At 43.5% G+C, this 24155-nt stretch overlaps 1 protein-coding gene across 1 annotated transcript; it reads left to right on the forward strand.

Annotated features, from left to right (window-relative positions):
* Positions 1-703: 703 nt before the first annotated feature.
* Positions 704-7735, forward strand: CAV2 (caveolin 2). Its single transcript, XM_048836136.2, has 3 exons — positions 704-943; positions 1483-1670; positions 6519-7735. The coding sequence occupies exons 1-3, from the start codon at positions 794-796 to the stop codon at positions 6667-6669; spliced, it is 489 nt and encodes a 162-aa protein (XP_048692093.2). The 5' UTR covers positions 704-793; the 3' UTR covers positions 6670-7735.
* Positions 7736-24155: the final 16420 nt, after the last annotated feature.

Consider the following 24155-nt stretch of genomic DNA (forward strand, 5'->3'; position numbering starts at 1 on the left):
GGATCACTCAACAGTTACCCTGTTCTTCTGGCATCAGCCTCTGCCAGAAGACAGGATACTGGCTAGATCAGTGGTGGGCAACCTGGATAATCCGCTGGCAGACCGCCAGACTGTTTACATTTGCACAGCCCCCTACAGCCCGCGTGGCGGCGCTTCGCTGTTCCCGGCCAATGGGAGCTTCAGGAAGCGGCGGCTGCCGCCACTTCTCGCAGCTCCCATGGGCCAGGAACGGCGAACCGCGGCCACCGGGAGCTGCGGACGTAACCAAACTGTCTGGCGGCCCACTAGTGGATTACCCTCATGGGCCAAGGGCTGCCCCCCACTGGGCTAGACGGACTATTGGTCTGAGCCAGGCTGGCAGTTCATTTTTATGTTCTTAAATGCTGAGGCTCCAATGACGGCTCACGTGGGGATGTGCACTGTATCGGTGGCGGCACCTGCCGAGGTCGGGCGCACAAGGAGACGGGCCGCCGATCTGGCTCTGGACCGAAGCGCAGGACGCTCCCGCTGCCCCAGAAGCCTGTCCCGGCACCGAACACGTGCCGGGGCCCGGGCAGATAGCGCGGGAACCCAGCCCCGCCCGCTCGCCTCGCCTCCCGTTCCCCTCCTTCTCCCCCAGGCTCGGCGGGGCTCGCTCGCGGGGCGGGGCGTGCGCGGGAGCGAGAGGGCAGCCCCCGGCGGGCGCGGCGCGGCGCTCTCCGGGGCGGGGCTCCACCCAAGCCCAGGCGGCGCGGAGCCCAGCCGGAGGCAGCCACCGGCGGGGCCCCGGAGGCAGCGCATCAGCGGAGCCGCCATGGGGCTGGAGAAGGAGACGGGAGACACGAAGATCTTCATGGCCGAGGACAGCTTCGGGCGCTCCGGCGGCCCCGCGCCAGCCGGCCCGGAGAAGCGGGCGGAGAACGGCCCGTGCAGAGACCCGCGCGGGCTGAACACCCACCTGAAGGTGAGGGGGGGGGGGTTAGGGCCCCATTGGCGGCCTCCTGCGCTCCGCTCTCTGCTCGCCTCCTGGCCGCTGGCTCCTTGCAAAGCAGGGGGCTGCGTTCCCCCTTAGCCGCCGCTCTGCAGCCCCCGTGGCCGGCCTCGGGCATCTCCTTCCCTCCCTCCCCCCCCCCCCAAGAGCCCGGGCCGTTCTGGGCGCCTGACCATATGTTTTAACACACGCGCTGTTGTTTGAAACTGGGCAATACAAAAATCGCGGGGTCTCTCTGCCCGATCCCCCGGCCTGCCCGGACACCTGTGCCAGTCAGGCTGAACTGAATTGTCACCATCCGAGCTTCCCTGGTGTTCTGCAGGGGCCTCTAGCCAAAAGTCACTCTGCGCTGTAAAGCCTGGGGACAGGGGTATTTAACAAATCCGAGTGCAACGCATCAGCAGCCAAAGCTCCAGTGTAGTTCCCTCTTCATCCCCAGCGTTGTATCATTGCCATTGCCGTTGGAGACAGAAGCTGATTTGGCGGTGGGGGTGTTTTCTTTGTCATTCTAGCTGGGGTTTGAGGATGTCATAGCAGAGCCTGCATCATCTCACTCCTTTGACAAAGTTTGGATCTGCAGCCACGCTGTCTTTGAGCTCAGCAAATACGTGCTGTACAAGCTCCTGACTCTATTCCTTGCCATCCCACTGGCTCTGGTTGCAGGAATTGTCTTTGCAGTACTTAGCTGTCTGCATATCTGGTGAGTAAATTTATTGCCTTCCACTTCAGTTGTCTTCCTCCTGAAACATGAATATCCATATACAGTAAAGAAGTGCCACTATAAATTCAGTCTCTGTGCACAAGGGAGAGTGAACAATTCTTATGATGTTGCCATAGATCCTAACTAGCGATAGGCCCTTCTACAGCTAGTAAATTCAGGCCAATTTGAGTATTTGCTGTGTTTTTAAAGGGACGACAATGAGCTTTCTGTGCCTGGGTTCCTCATCTGTAAAATTTCTTCTACCCTGGATCTGTCTTGTTTATTTAGTTTGTAAGCTCCTTGGGACAGGGACTTTTTCTTACTTTGGATTTGTGCAGTGCTTAGCACAATTGGGCCCCAATCTTGGGTAGGGCCTCTAGATGCTACTGTGATACAAATAATGATGATGATGATTTAGTTTATTGGACTATGCAGATTGCTTAATCGTGTGTATTTAATATAAGGGCTTGGCAGAGGTATAGTGCCAGCTGGCTAGGAGGGCCATGTTTCCTTCCCTCCCTCCCATTGCAACTTTTTCTCATCAGTTTGACACCCAGTCCCCTACGTACTCAGTCTTCCTCAGTTGAGCCAGCTACTCCTCCTTTCCCATGCCACCTTTGCTATTGCCACTAAAGCTGCTGCCTCTGCCTTTGAACGTGAGGCATGGTCATAACAACGTGCAATGCAATGTACCCTGGGCACCTCCAGGACAGGGACCCCCTGCTGAGCGCAGACTGATTCTGGCCACATGCCAAGTTCCACAGGAGGACACAGTAGCTCTAGAAGCTCACAAGGAAGCTGATGTACTTTGGTACATTTTTGGCAATGGTTTGGAGAATCTTCAGAACAGAGAGGCAGCTAGATTGTGGAGATGAATGGGGGCTGGAGATGAAAGGGCTACATAAGGGGAAGCTGGGAATCCATCTGGCTGCCAAGGTAGGTAAAAGGAGTAGGATGACCACGTGCCCAGGACCATGCCCACAAACCAAGATTTTCTTTAAGTACTAGTTTTAGACAAGATTTTCATTGTCAGAACTTGCTTTCAGGAATGGATAGCTGGAGTTTTAACAGTCAGACCTTTCGAGCTCTTTAAACATCTAAAGATGTTGCAGTCTAATTTAATAAGCCCCAATTCATTAAGACTGTTCTAGGCTTCTGTGCCACAGAAGCACCTCTTGTATAGATTTCCATGCAACAGAATGCAGACATGAATTAGGTCTCTGAAAATCAGTTACAGTGCCAAATCCAACTCATGTGAGTAATCCCCATTGACTTTAACAGGAGCTGCAGTGGCTCAGCACTTCTGAGATAGAGGTGTCCAACCATAAGCACCCAATTTTGAGGATTTTGGCCTCAGTCTGTCTCTGGGCCTAATTATTTCCCCGACTAAAAAAGTACAGAGGAGAACTTTCATTCTGATCTCCTGTGATGCCCTGAGTGAGGTGTAAAAGAGTTAGCTACCTCTGGCTCCATCCCTACCCTAGTCAGGATCCAATTCTAGTAGGTGACAAAGACCAGCGAAATCCAATTTTCCCACACTAACTTCAATGCAAAGTTAGTGAAGCTTGAGTCTTTGTTAACTTCTGTGCAGCACTGTCTGCCCATTCCACATTCCCTGGGACCATGGATTTGAACAGAGCTGTGCTTCTAGGATCTGGTAATGGGACAAGAGACCCCAGAGCTGGCATGGAGTGGAGGCATAGGGTTTCCAAACAGATAGTACTGGCTTCTTTTGGAATCCCACTGGGCTTAGGAACATACCTGCTGCTTGTTTTGTGGGTGGGAGGAGGGGAATTCCAGGAAAACTCCACTAACAGATTGTGAGTTCTCCCTCCCATGTAACTGGCTGCAGGAGGGGCTATCAGAGCCTCTATGCCTCAGTTTCTTTATCTATGAAACTGAGCCTGTTATACTGAGAGGTCTTTTCTGAGGCTAAATTCCATGCTGTTTGCAAAACACTTTGAAGTCCTCAGATAGAAAGTACTATAAACATGCAAAGTACTGTTGTTGTAACTATATTGGCATGCTAAAAATCCACATAGGCCAGGCCTGACCTGGCATTCCTCACTCACCTAGAACTCCCCAGGATTTCAGCAGCAGTTGTGCACCCCAGATCTGAGAGCAGATTTTAGTTCTCAGTAGCTGGGATAACTTTAAAGAAAGACGCAGCATATTATACATTATGTAATGGGAGTGGGAAGGAGAAAGAAAATTAAATGAGAAAAATACCAACATTGTGATTTGATTTACACTTACTTTTTAATAGGAAAATAAATGAAACCCATTCTGGACGCACCCCCCCACCCTGGCTGCCTTAAGCCAGTCTCCATAGTTACGCTATCTGGTAAGAATGAGACAATCTGAAACTGGGCCAATGCCAGCCAACGGTTTAGTGACCTGTATAGGAGCTCCTTGGAGCAAGGTTACTTCTCTGCATTCCTTTGCCTGTAGTGATTTATTTCTCTCATGCTACAGACTGTGAATTGTGGAAAAACTTGTCACACCAACTGTTAGAAGCTCCCTGTGAATATCCTGAATAAACTTTAAAAAATATCCTTAAACTGGCGCTGGAATTTTTTATTGAAGTGGTTTGCTTTATGGTTAGGTTGTGCTGTTTCAATACCAGCGTTCCAAGTGATAAACTCAGAATTCTGACCCTTGCTGTAGATCAGGGATGAAATATTGTTCCGAGTTACATGTGTGCAACCACTTTGAAGTGTAACTCATGTGTAACTCATGGCAGAATTTGGCCCTATGCTTTTTTTCTAAAAATGTCCCGGTGTTTGTTCATTAAGGTCTTAACCCTGAGAAAAGCTGAGGACTTGCAACTCCTTTGAGGAACCTCCATGCTAGTGTAGCATGTACGGATTTCCTCTCCCAGGTTGCAAAGCAAAGTTCCCCTCTGCCCATGTAGAGATTTCCAAGACCCAGCAAGCTTCATGCCTTGACCTCATTTGGAGCTGCAGGTGCTTGGCATTATTCTGTTTCACAGCCTCATGGCCTGAATTTCCATCCATCACTTGCTATGGTGTACAGTCAATGATCAAGATGCAAAGAAGTGGACATCTGTCACCTTTAACATTTCTCTTTTATGGCTTATAGCTGTGGTACTCAACCTTGATAACCACAAAATCATAAGCGCTGAAAAGCCACATCCTTACTGAATGAATGGAATCAGAGAGCCACTGAACAACTGTCCTGACATTGTGTTGTCTCAATGTGAGAGTTGTCTGTCCTCCCTCACGCCGTCTACCCACTTCTTGGCTGCAGGGAACGAAAAGGAAGAGATGTTGTTTCTCTTTTTGCCTTCCCCACCCCACCAACCTGTTTGTAGGGAGTGGATCGTTGAGGTTCTAGTCTGTTGGTTCACATATTACGTTCCCCATTGGGCAGCAGGGAGTATTCTTGTGACTCCCTGCTAAGTCTTATCAACACCTCTGTTATGAGTCTTCACTATCACCTTGATTATATTCTAAGCCGATGGGTTTGATTTACTGCAGGGAACCATGGCTGTGTGTTCCCACGAGGCATGTCTACACTGCATCTCGGAGCAAACTCTTACTTGCGGGGCTCATGCTAGCATTGTAAAAATAACTGGGTAGATGTTGCAGCTTTGGCTGGAGGGGGCTTGGGAGCCCAAGCTCCTCCCCCAGCCATAACATTGACGCACCATCTGCACAGCAATTTTGAGAGCACAAGTGCAAGTCTGTGGACCCAGACTGGGAGACTTCCTCTCAGATGCAATGTGGACATATCCACTGCTCTGAGTGGAGTTTGAGGGGCTCAAACTACCTGCAGCCTACTCCACTGTAGAGCCTGGAGCAATCCTGTGTGCCCCAGAAAATAGGAGCGGTCAGCCAAGAAGAGGATTCTTCCAGAATACCTGTGGGGGGCAGTTGTAAGAAATCTCCCCAAAGGACAGATTCTGTTACTATTACTGCTGCCCTTACCAGTGGTTCTTCCCAACGATTGCAGCTTTTCCACTACCTGTCCATTAGGGGTGATTTCCTCCTCCCCCTACCCCACTCCTGATGCAGCTTCCCCCATAGGGTTTGGGGTGGAGGTTTAAATTGCACTAGATTATTCAGCAAATAATGTCATCAGATAATAATGTAGAGAAAATCATTAGCTACTCACGGAAAATTAGTGAACAGAAGAGGAGGCACAGTTTATCTATCAAATGACATGCAACACACTATATGCTATAGTCATAATAAATTGTATACACAGTTGAACTGTACATAACCATAGCCCCACTTTTGAGTGTAGCATACCCTCTTATACTACATGCATATTATTCCAGTAGCATTCACAGTTCTATATGGTATCTACGTTACATGCTGTTTCAGCAGAGACAAAGAAAGGGAAGGTTTTAGAAGAACTATTCTTGTTCAAATCCATCTGGGTTAGCTGAGAGTGCAACATAGACATATTAGTATACTGTTTGCATTGTTGGAATTGATTTGATAATGGCTGAGAACCCAAGCAGACAAACATTTAGTATTGCTCTATGGCACAGCCTTTTAGAAAACCACTTTAAAATCACAGGTCAACGTTACATAAATCATTTCTATGTTTGTTTTTTATCTACACTGAACACCCTTTTAAATGACTTCTAGCTTACTGAAATGCCTGGATAAATGAAGCTAGGTCACATCCCTTTTGCAGAGTGTACACCATATGTTGCTTCACAACATAGCCAAATTCTATTTTTCTGAAGGTTTTAAATGTCTCTGAAACCTTTTTGGTTAAATAAGATTCCGTTGTCGTTAATAAACGTAACCAAGGATTGACTGGCAAATCCATTGTTCTATAGTAGTAGTAATCCTCAAATCTTCTCCTTTCTAGGATTGTGATGCCTTTTGTAAAGACCTGCCTCATGGTCTTGCCTTCAGTGGAGACTGTATGGAAGAGTGTGACGGATGTTCTTATTGCACCGTTATTTCAGAGCCTAGGTCGATGCTTTGCTACAGTCAATATACGCCTGGACCAAGAGTAAACATCAGAGATACAATTCTGCTGTAGTCTTAGATGGTGGTATACCTCTTTGCTAATGTAACTTAGATGCACTTATCATTCATTCCAAAACTGTTAGGATTAAAATAGCTGGTTTAAAGTGGGGACACATTATTTAAAAAAAAATCATTTACTTTCAGGGGATAAATTTAAGATAAACTAGACTATTTTCATATCTAACTATTTTAAACAATGTGGGGTATTTTGGCAACACTTTATTTTAATGGTACACTGATTACCAGAATGAAGAAAAATTCTTGTGGAGGTATATGTGACCACCACAATAGTATCATAGAAAATTGCTATGGCTGGTGTTGTTACTCTGAATACTAGTGAAATTAGCAGTGATGTGACACACTGGGTCAAACTCACTTCTAGAGTTTCAGAGATGGGTCTGGCCCACTATTCAGCATTATCCATGGAAGGTTGTATGCTCAATTCTCATTGTCAGCAACAGTATGGGGAGGGGAATTCTTTTCTACTGATGTGCATGGGTAATATTCACTCAGCTCCCATTACTGCTTTGTAAATCTTCCATATATCAGTGCAGAAAAGTTCCCCAAAGTTTACCCTTTAAAATAAGATGTTAGCTAATGGTTTGAGACAATCAGCTAATCTATATATTTTATTTAATGAGATTTTAACTTTGCTGTATATTTTGTATTTATGTAAATGTTTATCAGTTTTCCTTGAAGCGTTATTTCTACAGCATTTGTATACTTGCGGAATTATTATGCTGAAGAAGTTTGACACTGCAGAAGATTAAATGAGATTGGTGAGATTTTACTGACTAGATTACACAGATCTTTGGAAATGCTGCTGTGCAATTCAAGTATACCAAGTATATATTTTTTTCATAATTGAATGTAAGAGCAGTGCACACAAATGTTTTCATACAAGATTATGCAAAAAAGTTTGAAATACATGTTTGAGAATTGTTCATTTCTTTAATTAAAAACAGGCTGTAATGAATGCAGCCTTGCCTATCTCTGTGTATTATCAGCAACATTGTGATATTTAAAATAATATACACTATTCTGGCACTTTGATTAAGTGGAAAGCATTCTCTCTTATTTCAAGCAAGTACACGTATTTAATATACTTGTCCAGTTCTCTTCACACATTTAATTGACTCTGGTAAATGCTTTATTTATTACTTTTAAAGTCTAACTATAAAGGATAGTTTTCCCTCCTGCACTTAATACAGCTTTATAAACCAGAATGGCGTGTATACAAAGGTACATGAAAATTATATTGATCTTTTGATGCGGTACATGCTACTGATTTATATAAATACAGATGAACAAGTTACAACTGTAAAATGTTTATAATGTGGTGCAATATTCTGAAGCAATGTTATGCATTATTCAATTTTTGGTAGCCCAGTTTACTAAATCATCTTTTCTTGTCTTGGGTAGATAGATGACAAATATGTAAATCATTTTAAAAAACTTTTTTTTTTAAATGAATGTAGGATACTTATGCAACTTTACAGTAACATATGGTAGGAAAAAGATGGTGTAAATGGACACAGCTCCACTGATCTTGGTGATGTTTCACCCATTTACAATAGTAGCGAATTTGTCTCCCTATGTAAGTTTTAGAACCACTCGTAAGTTCAAACTTAGTACGTAAGACAGAAAACTTTCATCTAAAATCATGTTAATATTCTCTAAAATAGATTCCCATTGAGGTACTTTGGCTACATGCCAAATGATTTTTGGGAAAAAAAATTAGGACACAAATTTCATAGCATATGAAACAGAGCTTTATTTTCTAATGAGCTGCAAAACATTCTCATTCGCCACCCAGTAGTAAATGAACTAGTACACATTATGTAGTCTTTGTACTTCAAAAACACACTTTTTTTCCGTAGGTAGCAATTGGAGATGGGCTCAAACCAAAGTTCTAGAACTGCACACTTTCACATTCAAATCTGGATCTTAATACACATAGCTGGTCCCTATTGCGCTAGTCAGAAATTCCCACCCTCTCCCAATTAACAATTTCAATGAAAATATGTTTTTCAAAAATTTTCAGATTTTTGTCAAACAGAAAGTTTTGGCTTTTTGACCATCAAAAACCAAAATATTTCACCTTTTGTTTTTTCAGTGACTACCTTCACATTTTTGACATGCATGTTTTCCCCCCAAAAAAAGTTCATTTTGTAGAAAAAGCTATTTTGCATCAAAAAGGTTTTGACAGAAAATTGGTAACCGGCTGTCGCCCTTATCTCTGAAATGTGCTGAACCAGTACCCCATCAATGAATAGCACTAAGCTTTGAGGAGGTTCAGCTCTGGATCCAAACTTTATGATTGAGGCCTAGTGACAACTGATTTTCTCTTGGTCACATGCTAATGGATATGTGCATTCTTAAAAATAGCTTGCTGAAGTCAGCAGGGCTCTAAACTACCAAAGAGAATCTAGAAGACTGATCTGAGTTGTTCTTACTTAGTTTTTGGCCAGTCTGTACTTTATTCATCACTAATTGATTTTTTCACCATTACTGTAACTATAACACAAGACAAAAGCAAGTTTGTAATGAAGAACATCTCATTTAGGAAAGTATATAGTTTCTTTTATATTTTAGGACCAATAACTTCCTCTGGAGCAGGTATACCTCTGATTATAAAAGCGTTGCTTCCATCCTTAAGAAACCTGTTAATATTTTACATGACCAAAAAAAAAAACCCCGAAGAGAAGTATTATGAAAAAGGAGGAAAGAATCATAGAAATGTAGGACCTAAGTTCCCTCTAAGGCGCACACCTGTGCGGCGACGCAGGAGGCCACCAAGGGCCATGCACCTAATTCCCGCAGCCCCAAGGCTGCAGCGCAGCAAGGGGAGATGCCTCTCCCTCCAAGCTCCGGGGCTGTGGTGGAGAGAGACGCCTCCCCCAGCCCAGGGGCTGTGGGGGGAGAGGTGCCTTTCCCCCAGCCCTGGAACCACAGTGGCGGGGAGAAGCGCCTCGTCCCCCAGCCCCAGCCCTGGAGCTGCTGTGGTGGGGAAAGGTGCCTCTCTCGCAGCCCAGGTGCTGCTGCGGCATGGAGAGACGTTCTCCCCCAGCCTAGGTGCTGCTGCACGGAAAGAGAGCTTGGGGGAGTCCTCTCTCTCCCTGCCGCAGCCCCAGGGCAGCCTGCACCCCCAGCCAGAGCTCTCATCCCCCCACACACCCCAATCCTCTGCCCCAGCCCTGAGCCCCCTCCTGCACCCTGAAACCCTCATCCCTGGCCCTACCCCAGAGCCTGCACCCGCAACCAGACCCCTCACCTCCTGCACCCCAACACTCTGCCCTAGCCCTGAACCCCCTCCCACACTCCAAACCCCTCATCCCCACCCCTGCCACACATCACCTCCATATTGGTGCACATAGCGAAATTCATTCCACACATGGATGGGAAGAATTAGAGGGAACATTGTGTAGAACTGGAAGGGACCTCAATAGGCCATGTAGCTCAGTCCTCAGCAGTGAGGCAGGACTAAGTATTATCTAGACCATCCCTGACAGGTGTTTGTCTAACCTGTTCTTAAAAACCTCCAATGACAGAGATTCCACAGCCTCCCTAATTAATTTGTTCAAGTGCTTAACTACCCTTACAGTTAGGAAGTTTTTCCTAATGTCTAACATAAATCTCCCATGCTGCAATTTAAGCCCATTACTTCTTGTCCTGTCCTCAGTGGTTAATGAGAACAATTTGTCACCTTCTTTATAGCAACCTTTTACATACCTGAAAACTGTTATCATGTCTCCTCACAGTCTTTTCTTCTCGAGACTAAACAAACACGCTTTTTTCAATCTTTCTTCATAGGTCATGTTTTCTAGAGCTTTAATCATTTTTGTTGCTCTCCTCTAGACTTTCTCCAATTTGTCCACGTCTTTCCGAAAGTGTGGCTCCCAGAACTGGACACGATACTTCAGCTGAGGGCTTATTGGTGCCGAGTAGAATGGAAGAATTATTTCTCTTGCCTTGCTTACAACATTCCAACTAGTACATCCCAAAATGATCTTTGCTTTGTTTGCAACAATATTACACTGTTGACTCATATTTAATCTGTGATCCATTATAAGCCCCAAATCCTTTTCTGCAATACTCCTCCTAGGCAGGTTTCAGAGTAACAGCCGTGTTAGTCTATATTCGCAAAAAGAAAAGGAGTACTTGTGGCACCTTAGAGACTAACCAATTTATTTGAGCATGAGCTTTCGTGAGCTACAGCTCACTTCATCGGATGCATACCGTGGAAACTGCAGCAGACTTTATATATACAGAGAATATGAAACAATACCTCCTCCCACCCCACTGTCCTGCTGGTAATAGCTTATCTAAAGTGATCATCAGGTTGGGCCATTTCCAGCACAAATCCAGGTTCTCTCACCCTCCACCCCCCCACACAAATTCACTCTCCTGCTGGTGATAGCCCATCCAAAGTGACAACTCTTTACACAATGTGCATGATAATCAAGTTGGGCCATTTCCTGCACAAATCCAGGTTCTCTCACCCCCCTCCCAAAAACCACACACACAAACTCACTATCCTGCTGGTAATAGCTCATCCAATTTGAGCTATTACCAGCAGGATAGTGAGTTTGTGTGTGTGGTTTTTGGGAGGGGGGTGAGGGGGTTGTCACTTTGGATGGGCTATCACCAGCAGGAAAGTGAATTTGTGTGGGGGGGTGGAGGGTGAGAGAACCTGGATTTGTGCTGGAAATGGCCCAACCTGATGATCACTTTAGATAAGCTATTACCAGCAGGACAGTGGGATGGGAGGAGGTATTGTTTCATATTCTCTGTATATATAAAGTCTGCTGCAGTTTCCACGGTATGCATCCGATGAAGTGAGCTGTAGCTCACGAAAGCTCATGCTCAAATAAATTGGTTAGTCTCTAAGGTGCCACAAGTACTCCTTTTCTTCCTCCTAGGCAGTCATTTCCCATGTTGTATTTGTGCAATTGATTATCTCTTCCTAAGTGTCGTGCTGTGCAATTATCATTGAATTTCATCCTGCTTATTTCATACATTTTTTCCAGTTTGTCAAGATCAAGTTCTAATCCTGTCCTGAATAAAATCAGGCCCAGGACTGATCATCGTGGGACCTCACTTGATATCTCAACTTTACTAAAGTTGAGATATATCTCCTCTACTGCTTCCCCCCATTCACAAGGCTTCTTATCCTGTCAAAGAAGGATTTTAGGTCGGTTTGACATGATTTGTTCTTGATAAATCTGTGTTAACTTTTACTTACCACCTTATTTTCTTCTAGATGCTTATACATTTATTTTTTGATTATTTGCTCAATTATCTTTCCAGATATGCAAGTTAAACTGACAATCTATAATTCCCTGCATTGTCCTTGTTTTCCTTTGTGTAGATAGGTACTATATTTTCCCTTTTTGCAGTCCTCTGGGATCTCTCCCATCCTCCACATGTTCTCAGTGATGATTGCAAATGACTCGAAATCTCTTCAGCCATTTCCTTACGTATTCTAGGATGTATATCAGGCCCTGCAGACTTAAAGGCATCCAACTTGTCTAAGTTGTTCGTTTCCTATTTTAGCCTCAGAGCCTACCCCATTTACATTGATGTTTGTTATGTTAGACGTCCAATTACTGCTAACTTTTTTAGCGAAAACTGAAACAATGAATGCCACTTTGGCCATTGCTGCATTTTCTGTTACTCTCTTTCCTTCCTCATTGAGTAACGGGCCTACCCTGCCCTTGGTCTTCCTCTTGCTTCTCACTTATTTGTAAAATGTTTTCTTGTTACCATTTATGTCCCTAGCTAGTTTAATCTCTTTTTTTTTCTTTGCCTTGGCCTTTCTAATTTTGCCTCAACAGTGGGGTTTTTTTTTTATATTCTTCCTTTGTAATTTGACCGAGTTTCCACTTTTTTGTAGGACTCTTTTTTGGGCTTCAGATCATTGAAGATTTGCTTAAGCCAAGGTGGTCTCGTACCATACTTCCTGTCTTTCCTATGCATTGGAATAGTTTGCTCTTCTTCCCTCACTAGTGTCTCTTTTAAAAAAAAAACCTGCCAACTCTCCTGAATTCGTTTTTCCCTTAGACTTGCTTCCCATGGATCTTACCTCCCATCTCCCTGAGTTCGCTTATGTCTGCTTTCTTTAAATCCACTCTCTTTATTCTGCTGTTTCCCCCCCATCATTCCTTAGAATCATGAACTTTTATCATTTCATGATCATTTTCACCCCAGCTGCCTTCCACCTTCAAATTCTCAACCAGTTTCTCCCTGTTTGTCAGAATTAAATCTAAAAGAGCCTCTCCCCTAGTTGATTTCTCCACCTTCTGCAATAAAAAGTTGTCTCCAGTGCATTCCAAGAACTTGCTGGATAATCTGTGCCCGGATCTATTATTTTTCTAGTAGACAGCTGGGTAGTTGAAGTCCCCCATCACCACCAAATCCTGTGCTTTGGATGATTTTGTTCATTGTTTAAAAAAAGCCTCCTTCACCTCTTCTTCCTGGTTAGGCGGTCTATAGTAGACTCCTAACATGACATCACCCTTTTTACCCCTTTTGCCCTTACCCAGAGACTTTCAACAGTTCTGGCTCCCATTTCTATCTCCACCTCAGTGCAAGTGTACATATCGTGGATATACAAGGCAACACCTCTTCTCTTTTTTCCCTGCCTGTCCTTCCTGAACAAGCTGTATCCTTCTATACCAATATTCCAGTCATGTGAATTATCCCACCCAGGCTCTGTGATGCCAATTATGTAGTAATTGTGATTATTCACTACTATTTCTAGTTCTTCTTGTATTAGTATTCAGACATCTAAGATCATCCCCCTCTATATTCCCACATGTCTTTCCTTTGTCCCTGCTGTGATTGCCCATGTTCTCCTCAGATTACGACCCTTTGCCCAGATCTCCATGTTTTGGACTTACCTGTGGGCTTCTGTCTCTCCTGCCCCCATCGAACCTGGTTTAAATCCCCACCTCACTAGGTTAGCCAGTCTGCATCCAGAAATACTTTTCCCCTTCCTTGATAGGTGAACCCCGTCTCTGCTCAGCAGTCTTCAGAACAGCATCCCACGGCTGAGGAAGTCAAAGCCTTCCTGGTGACACCATCCAAGTAGCCAACCATGTAAACTGGTGAAAAGATAGAGACCACTCAATACCTGGTTACTGAGGTGAATCTACCCCAGGCCAGTTATTCTTCCATTATGCCTTGCACATATTAGGCCAAAATCTGCTCTCAGATACACAAGTATAAATTCAGAGAGATGTCATTGACTTCAGTGGAGTTGTTACAAATTTATAGCTATATACCTAAGAGGAAGGGTTGTCCAGTGATTAGAGAACTAGCCTGGACCTAAGAAGACCTGGATTTAAGCCTTCACAGGCTTCCTGTTTTCAGCATGTCATACCAGATCCTCAGCTGTCAATTGTTCTAGCTCTATTTGACAGATACGAAGCCAGGCAGCAAAAGTAAAAGGCACATCGCAGAAAATCATAGAAGTGTCGGAAGGGACTGCAAGAAGTCATCTAGTCCAGTCCCCTGCACTCAAGGCAGGTTTCCTCCGCTAGCACAAGTATAAACAGCAGGGTAGCTGTGCTAACATGGCTAGTGGCTGCTGAGGTGCAGCTTAATGGTATCCGTGGGGTTCCGGTGGGTTTGTACTCACGCAGGCCTGTGCTGCTGTGGCTCTATGACTCTTTATATTTGTCTCGCTCCTTGAGAGCTAGCACAAGTATGTGAATGCGAGCAGGGGTGTTGTGCCCCCAGCTCATAGTGTAGACGTAGCTTAAAGGGATGGATCCTCTGCCCCGTTGACTTCAGCTGATCTGTGGCCATTTATATCCGCTGAGGGCTTCCACTTAGGTCTTCTGTGCCTTGCTTCCCATCTGTAGAATGGAGATAATAGTACTTCCCTTGCTCACAAGTGTGTTGTGAGGATAAAGACATTAAAGATTATTGAAATTACAAACAAGTACTTTAGATTTATATTTATGAACTGTCAGTTTAGCTCTGCTAGGGAAATCATTTCAAAACCATGTTTTACATGCGGAAGCTATTCTTATTTAAAAAGCATAACTAACCTTAGATTTGTCTCATTCTGTATTTGTCCTTTAATATATAAAGGGCTTTAAACAACTCATGTGAGGGGGTTGGTTAACACAGTCCTTTGCATCTGATTTATTGTAAAACAAATATTTTACTGTTGCATGTAGAAAGAGGTTGTTACATTTCTATCTTCCCTCCCACCCAATGTGTTCTTTAATAAAACTGAGTTTGAAAGAAATCCTAACAGGAATGTTGATTTATGACTAAATGAAAACCCCTTTCCCACCCACCTAATGAGTATACTTAGGCACACGCGGTTTTTTTCAGAGATAGCTGAACAGTTCAGGACACTGCTGCAGTTCTGGCACATTGGACCACACACTTTATATCTGGTAGAAGCCAAAAAATAACACCATTGTTTGTACTGGGTGTGATCTTCCCCCACTTGCAGGGATAAACTGTTGCTGTAAAGTCACATGAACACTCTTTTTTAAAATTACATGTTGAAAAAGAACAGTCTTTAAGAAAAACAAGTAGAAGAAGGTCAAACACTGGACATTTCCACTACTATTGTACATGAACAGAGTGAGCATAAGAAAGTTGGAGCTAACTCCAAGAAGCTACAGTAAATGCACTCAACCTGTAATTATAAAAGAGATGGCAAGTGAGGTGCTGTAGATGCACATTATGTTCTAGACAGCTAAATCACCACAGCAAATGCCTATGTATTGATTTCAAACCCAGCAATTGGCAGGCCACCTACTCTTCAGCTGAATGAAATGAATATGGTTATGCCACAAATGTTTTAATACAAGAATAGCTTCCCCTGGAGATGCTTGTAGTTAAATAAGTCTTAAGTGACTACTGCAAGGATTTAATTGATTATTACTCTGACCTTGAACAACACAGACTAATCACTTGGCTATAGATACGTATAAAATACAGATTCCCTTTATGCAACATATCCTCCTCCCATTGAAGTCAATGGGACTTTTGCCACTATCTTCAGTGGAAATGGGAACTTCCCTGTCTGTATTCATTACTTTGGACCTGATGCAAGACAACATGGTATTTCTAGCTATTAAAAAAAAAAAGAGAGAACTCTGCAGCAAACCTCACAAAAATATCCCTACATTTTGGCCTGCTTGTGAGAGTGCCTAGAAAATGTACATTTTTCCTTGGAGAGATTTCTCCATCAAAAACAAAAACCTTTCTGCTTACCAGAATAATTGTGTGTTCCAGTCGAGGTGATGCTGATGGTCATCAGTGAAATACAGCTTATTTTGTCACTTTGACCTCAATCTGAATACTATCAATACCAAGTATTCACTTTGTAAACCAGCAAAGGCTTGATGATATAGTGCAAGCACTGAATGAAGTGTTGAAGGAAGCTATAAGACCAATGGGGATTAGCCAGTTGCATTATATAATTCATGCTACAGCAACTGTATCATAGAATCATAGAATATCAGGGTTGGAAGGGACCCCAGAAGGTCATCTAGTCCAACCCCCTGCTCAAAGCAGAAACCAATCCCCAATTAAATCATCCCAGCCAGGGCTTTGTCAAGCCTGACCTTAAAAACTTCTAAGGAAGGAGATTCTACCACCTCCCTAGGTAATGCATTCCAGTGTTTCACCACCCTCCTAGTGAAAAAGTTTTTCCTAATATCCCACCTAAACCTCCCCCACTGTAGCAGCTCATCAGTTGATCATCAAGCCAGCAGAGGATGTGAACCAACAGAAAACTTGCTATATTTAAAAACCTCCATGGAAATGAAGGTTAAACAAGAAGATTAAGCTGTCACATCACAATATCAGCCTATTGGATGAACTGGGGAAAAAAAAACATTTAAAAATAAAACAGAAGCAAACAGCACTGGAGATGAAATATGAATGAAAGGGATGTGAGAGTTGTGAAGGAACAACATAAACAAAAACTGACCATACTGAGTCACAGACTTGAAAAATATTCAGCACGAAGCTGTCAATGTCAAGAGAACAGACACTCCATGAGATACCACAGAGATTCTTTGATCAGATCAACATTAAAAGCAGAATAGGAAAATGTAGAGAGACAATCAATAATGAGAGTTTCAGGGCTACTGGAAGGAACTCTGGTCAAAGACTGTACAACATAATCAAAAAATGTAGAAAATACACGATAAAGGAACACAGAAATATCGACAAAAGAAATAGATGAGATATTGAGAGGAATTAAAAACTGGAAAGCACCTGAACCAGATGGGGTGGATGGATTCTGGCTGAAATGCCTTCCAACTCTCCATGATTGTTTACCTGAACAACTTAACAAATGTTTGAAGAACAGATATCCAAGATGGATGGTGATGGGAAGAAATATATATATATATATATATATATATATATATATATATATATATATATTAAGAAAGCTTAATCTTTCATATATATATGAAAGAAGGCCACAGTGATCCTATGGATTATAGACTGATCACATGTTTACCAATTATGTGGAAACTTGTAATGGCTATTCTGTCCAAGAAGATTTGAATAGTTCTAGCTCTCTATGGAATGCTGCCTCCTGAGCAAAAAGGCTGCACAGTAAATATGAAAGGTACAAAAGACGACCTCAGACTGAACAGAAGGATCACAGAAGAGGCAAAACGAAAAAATGTAGAGGTGGGGTGGATAGACTACCAAAAAGCATATGACAGCATCCCACATTCGTGGATAAGTGAGACTCTGAAAATGGACAAAGATGATTTCCTTTCTGCAGCAAGATAACTGGAACACTCAACTCATCCTGGAAAGTCCAAATTAAAAGAGGACTCTTTCAAGGGGATTATTTATCTCTAATGTTGTTCATGGCAGCAATGCTGGTGCTGCCATGGATGCTCCATGAGATAAATTGTTGTTATATCAGGTAGGAGCAACTGCCAGTTAACCATTTGTTATACACAGATGGTCTGAAACCATATGCATGGTCATAAAAGGAGATAGAGATTGATGACTTGTAGAAAAGTTTGGTGAAGATATAAAGCTATGGATTGACTTGGTGAAATGTGTGTTTGCATCTGAAGAAGGATAGGCAAATAATGTGGGCGAAGTCAAGCGACAACAATTAAGATGTTTGCACACCAATGCAAGGAGTGTGGGTAACAAAATAGAGGAACTAGAACTACTGGTGCAGGAAGTGAAACCAGATATTATAGGGATAAAAGAAACATGGTGAAATAGTAGTCGTGACTGACTGGAGTACAGGCATTGAAGGGTTTGTGCTGTTCAGGAAAGACAGAAATAAAGGCAAAGGTGGTTGAGTAGCATTATATATTAATGATGAGGTAGACAGTAAAGAAATTAGAAGTGATGGAATGGATAAGACAGAGTCTGTTTGGGCCAAAATCACTTTGGGGAAGGAAGCTACTAGAGGTTCCCTTGGGCTAGTGCTTAGGGCATGCTACAGACCTCCAGGATCCAATTTGGATATGGATAGAGACCACTGTAATATTTTTAATGAAATAAATACTACTGGGAATTGTGTGATTATAGGAGACTTTAACTTCCCAGATATAGATTGGAAGACAAGTGCTACTAATAATAGTAGGACTCAGATTTTCCTGGATGTGAAAGCTGACAGAATTCTTCACCAAATAGTCACTGAACCAACAAGAGGTTGATGCCATTTTAGATTTGGTTTTGGTGAGTAGTGAGGACCTCATAGAAGAATTGTCTGTAGGGGACAACCTTGGTTCGAGTGATCATGAGCTAATTCAGTTTAAACATAATGAAAGCATAAACAAAAATAGATCTACAACTAGGGTCTTTCCTTTCAAAGGGGCTAACTTTAAAAAATTAAGGGAGTTAGTTAGGGAAGTGGACTGGACCAAAGAACTCCTCTGAATGTGGAGGAGGTTTGGAATTACTTTAAGTCAAAGTTGCAGAAACTATCTGAAGCCTGTATCCCAAGCAAGGGAAAAAAATGTGTAGGGAAAGGTTGCAGACCTACCTGGATGAACAAGCATCTCAAACAGGTGATTAAGAGAAATCAGAAAGCCTACAAGGAATGGAAGATGGGATGGATCAGCAAGGAAAGCTACCTCTTGGAGGTCAGAAAGTGTAAGGATAAAATGAGAACTGCCAAAAGCGAAGCAGAGTTGGACCTTGCAAAAGGAATTAAAACCAAAAGAAAAAGGTTTTATAGCTATATAAAAAAGAAAACAAGAAAAGAAGTGGGACCACTGAGGATGGGGTGGAGATTAAAGATAATCAAGGCATGGCCCAACAGCTAAACACATACTTTGCCTCCGTTTTAATAAGGATAATGAGAGCTCAGAGCTAGTAGCAGGGTGGCTAATTGGAACGAGGACATGGAGGTAGGAATTACCACATCTGAGGTGGAAGTCAAATGCCAACAGCTTAATGGGACTAAATCAGAGGGCCCAGATAATCTCTGTCCAAGAATATTAGAATAACTGGCACATAGAATTGTAAGCCGAATAGTAAGGATTTTTTAAAGAATCTGTAAATTCGAGGATCATACCTTATGACTGGAGAATTGCTAATATAGTACCTATTTTTAAGAAAGAGGGAAAGTGATCTGGGAAACTACAGGCCTGTTAGTTTGACCTCAATTGTAGGCAAGGTATTGGAACAAATTTTAAAAGGGAAAGTAGTTAAGGACATAAAGGTAATTGGGATAAAATACAACATGGTTTTACAAAAGGTAGATCATGCCAGTCCAACCTGATCTCCTACTTTGAGAAGATAACTGATTTTTTAGACAAAGGAAGTGCAGTAGGCCTAATCTACCTGAATTTCAGTAAGGCATTTGATACAGTTCCACATGGGAAATTATTAGTTAAATTGGAGAAGATGGGTGTTAATATGAGAATTGAGAGGTGGATAAAGAACTGGTTAAAGGGGAGACTGCAACGGGTCATACCAAAAGGTGAACTGTCAGGCTGAAGGGTGGTTACTAGTGGAGTTCCTCAGGGATCAGTCTTGGGACCTATCTTATTTAACATTTTTATTACTGGCATTGGCACAAAAAGTAGGAGTCCGCTAATAAAATTTGTGGATGACACAAAGTTGGAAGATATTGCCAGTATGGAGGAGGATCAGAATATCCTACAAGATGATCTAGACGACCTGGTAAACTGGAGTAATAGAAATGGGATGAAATTTAATAGTGTAAAGTGAAAGGTCATGCATTTAGGGACTAACAAGAAGAATTTTTGCTATAAGCTGGGGGCAAGCTATAAGCTTGGAAGAAGCAGAGGAGAAAAAAGACCTGTCTGTATTGGTTGGTCAAAGGATAACTATGAGCCGCCAATGTGATGCAGCTGTGAAAAAGGCTAATGCAGTCCTAGGATGCATCAGGCGAGGTATTTCCAACAGAGAAAGGAAAGTGTTAGTACCATTACACAAAGCACTGGTAAGACCTCATCTGGAATACTGTGTGCAATTCTGGTCTCCCGTCTTTAAAAAAGATAAATTCAAACTGGAACAGGTGCAGCAAATGGCTACTAGGATGAGCCAAGGAATGGAAAACTTACCTTATGAGAGGAGACTCAAAGAGCTTGGCTTGTTTAGCCTCACCAAAAGAAGGCTGAAGGGAGATATGATTGCTCTCTATACATATGTCAGAGGGATAAATACCAGGGAGGGAGAGGAGTTTTTTAAGTTAAGCTCCAATATGGACACAAGAACAAATGGATATAAACTGGCCATCAACATTAGAAGGTGGGATTCACAAAAATATTTCACTCACGGGTGAGTTCGGCACCTTTGTGAATCCCACCCTAAATTACTTAAGTGATCTTCTTATGAACCCTCTCCAAAGTGTTCGACTTTTTTTAGTACTGCTGCTGCACATGCTGAGGGTTGCTTATGGATAGACACTGTTTTAGAAATAAAATAAACCGGCTGGCTTCTGTAGAAAATAAATTTAAAAGAAATGCATTGCCAGCGGTTGATTCTAATCTCAAGTACACCAGAATATATTAGGAATAGTGCAGATGATGTCATTGGAATTACACAGGTGTAAAATAGGTGTAAATGAGATCAGAATCAGTCTCCTAGTGGGCAGTTATACACTTGTAGTTAACTGTTATATCTCAGACATTGCTGCGTGGAGAGTATTTTACAGCTCTGATACCTATTTGGTGGAGTAGGAAATCATGCTGGGTATTAATCTGGAAGCATATAACACAAGTGCCGAAAAACCTTCAGCTTCTAAAAATGAGAAGTGCTGACAGTGCTCAGAAAGTATTTTGTTCAATTCTACACTTAACTTTCAATCTTTCGAAAAGTTCCATCATGGTTTTATATCTATATATATATATCTATATATCTTCAGATAGTTTTTCAACAACAGATTGTTCCATCTGATGAACAATATAAACCATGCTGGTTGTTCTTTTGCTCAGTCATGTTGCATCTTTGGATCTACATTTGTGTTGGCTGGTTTGTTTGATTTATTGATTCTTATGAAGGTAATGGTCTTATTGGAAATGGACACATTCCTTTGACCCTACCCATCCCTACAGATATGCCTCACACTCAGAAGTTGATAGCATCAGTGTAATTTTCGCTTTGTGATTTATTCTCTCTTGGCATTTAACTTTAAGCAGTAACTTGTATTCTCACCAGATACCATAGTTCATTTCAACCCTATGAAATGTCTACACTACGAAATTAGGTCGAATTTATAGAAGACAATTTTGTAGAAAGCGTTTTTATACAGTCGATTGTGTGTGTCCCCACACAAATGCTCTAAGTGCATTTAGTCAGCGGAGTGCATCCACGGTACCGAGGCAACCATCAACTTCCGGAGCATTGCACTGTGGGTAACTATCCTACAGTTCCTGCAGTCTCCACCGCCCATTTGAATTCTGGGTAGAAATCCCAATGCCTGATGGGGCAAAAACGTTGTTGCGGGTGGTTCTGGGTACATATCATCAGGCACCCCCTTCCCTCCCTCCCTCCGTGAAAGCAACAGCAGACAATCGTTTCACGCCTTTTTTCCTGGGTTACCCGTGCAGTCACCATACCACGGCAAGCATGAAGCCCACTCAGCTCACCATCGCCGTACGTCTCCTGGGTGCTGGCAGACGCGGTACTGCATTGCTACACAGTAGCAGCTCATTGCCTTTTGGCAGCAGACAATGCAGTATGACTGGTAGCCATCGTCGCCGTATTCCAGGGTGCTCTTTTAGCCGACCTCGGTGAGGTTGGTCGGGGCACCTGGGCAAACATGGGCGTGACTCAGCCAGGTCATTTCCCTTTTAAGTTTCATCTCATGGCGATTCAGTCCTGCCAGCAGTCCTACTGCACTGTCTTCTAATTCTAGGAGACGAGAATGGCAAGCAGCCAGGAGACGACGATGGCCAGCAGTCATACTGCACTGTCTTCTGCCGAGCACCCAGGAGATGACAATGGCCAGCAGTCGTACTGCACCGTCTGCTGCCAGCAAGATGTATAAAGATAAATGAAGTGGATCAAAACAAGAAATAGACCAGATTTGTTTTTTATTCATTTTCTCGTCCCTTCCTCCCTCCCTCCATGAAATCAACAGCCTGCTAAACCCAGAGTTTTGAGTTCTATCCTTGAGGGGGCCATTCTGTTTCTCCTTGATGCAAAGCCACCCCCTTTGTTGACTTTAATTCCCTGTAAGCCAACCCTGTAAGCCATGTTGTCAGTCTCCCCTCCCTCCATCAGAGCAACAGCAGACAAATGTTTTGCGCCTTTTTTCAGTGCAGACGCCATAGCACTGGGAACATGGAGCCCACTCAGATCACCACTGCAATTATAAGCACTATAAACACCATGCGTGTTATCCAGCAGGATATGCAGTTTACTGACTCGGTTAGACCTCAGCGAAACCAATATTCCCATTGTTATTACTGCTTGCTGTGCACTCCACAATATCTGTGAGAGTAAGGACAAGACGTTTATGGCGGGGTGGGAGGTTGAGGCAAATCGCCCGGCCACTGATTACATGCAGCCAGACACCAGGGCGGTTAGAAGAGCACAGGAGTGTGTGGTGCACATCAGAGAAGCTTTGAAAACCAGTTTCAGGAATGGCCAGGCTACGGTGTGAAAGTTCTGTTTGTTTCTCCATGATGAAACCCGCCGCCCCTTGGTTCACTCTACTTTCCTGTAAGCTAAGCACCCTCCCCTCCCCTCTTCGATCACCGCTTGCAGATGCAATAAAGTCATTGTTGCTTCACATTCATGCATTCTTTATTTATTCATCACACAAATAGGGGGATAACTGCCAAGGTAGCCCGGGAGGGGTGGTGGAGAAGGGAAGCACCAGGTAGGGTGGTGGAGGAGGGAAGGACAAGGACACACAGCACTTTAAAACTTATTGAATGCCAGCCTTCTGTTGCTTGGGCAATCCTCTGGGGTGGAGTGGCTGGGTGGCCGGAGGCCCCTCCACCACGTTCTTGGGCGTCTGGGTGAGGAGGCTATGGAACTTGGGGAGAAGGGCGGTTGGTTACACAGGGGCTGTAGCGGTGCTCTGAGTTCCTGCTGCCTTTCCTGCAGCTCAGCCATATGCTGGAGCATATGAGTTTGATCCTCCAGCAGCCTGAGCATTGACTCCTGCCTTCTTTCAGCAAGCTGACGCTACCTACCATTTTCAGCCCACCACCTCTCCTTGTGGTCATATTGTGTTTTCCTGCTCTCTGAGATTGTCTGCCTCCACGTATTTTGCTGTGCTCTGTCAGTGTGGGAGGACAGCATGAGGTCAGAGAACATTTCATCACGAGTGCGTTTTTTTCGCCTTCTAATCTTCGCTAGCCTCTGGGAAGGAGAAACGTGCAGCTAGTGGAGAGGGAAAACAGGGAGAGTGGTAGTTAAAAAGACACATTTTATAGAACAATGGGTACACTCTTTCACGGTAAACCTTGCTGTTAACATTACATAGCACAGGCTTTGGGAGTACATCCAGGAGAGCTTTATGGAGATGTCCCTAGAGGATTTCCACTCAATCCCCAGACACGTTAACAGACTTTTCCAGTAGCTGTAAGGGCCGCGAATGCCAGGGCAAATTAATCATTAAACATGCTTGCTTTTAAACCATGTATAATATTTAAAAAGGTACTCTCACGAGAGGTCCCTTCTCTGCCTTCAGGGTCCAGGAGCCTGCCTTGGGTGGGTTCAGGGGAGTACTGGCTCCAGGTCCAGGGTGATAAACAGATCCTGGCTGTTGGGGAAACCAGTTTCTCCACTTCCTTGCTGTGAGCTATCTACAACCTCCTCATCATCATCATCTTCCTCACCCTCAAAACCCACTTCCATGTTGCCTCCCACTCCTTGGACGGAGTCAAAGCACAGGGTTGGGGTAGTGGTGGCTGCACCCCCTAGAATGTCATGCAGCTCATCATAGAAGTGGCATGTCTGGGGCTGTGAACCAGAGCAGCCATTTGCCTCTCTGGTTTTTTGGTAGGCTTGTCTGAGCTCCTTA

This window comes from Caretta caretta, chromosome 1 (assembly GCF_965140235.1).
Source record: "Caretta caretta isolate rCarCar2 chromosome 1, rCarCar1.hap1, whole genome shotgun sequence".
Taxonomy (NCBI): domain Eukaryota; kingdom Metazoa; phylum Chordata; order Testudines; family Cheloniidae; genus Caretta; species Caretta caretta.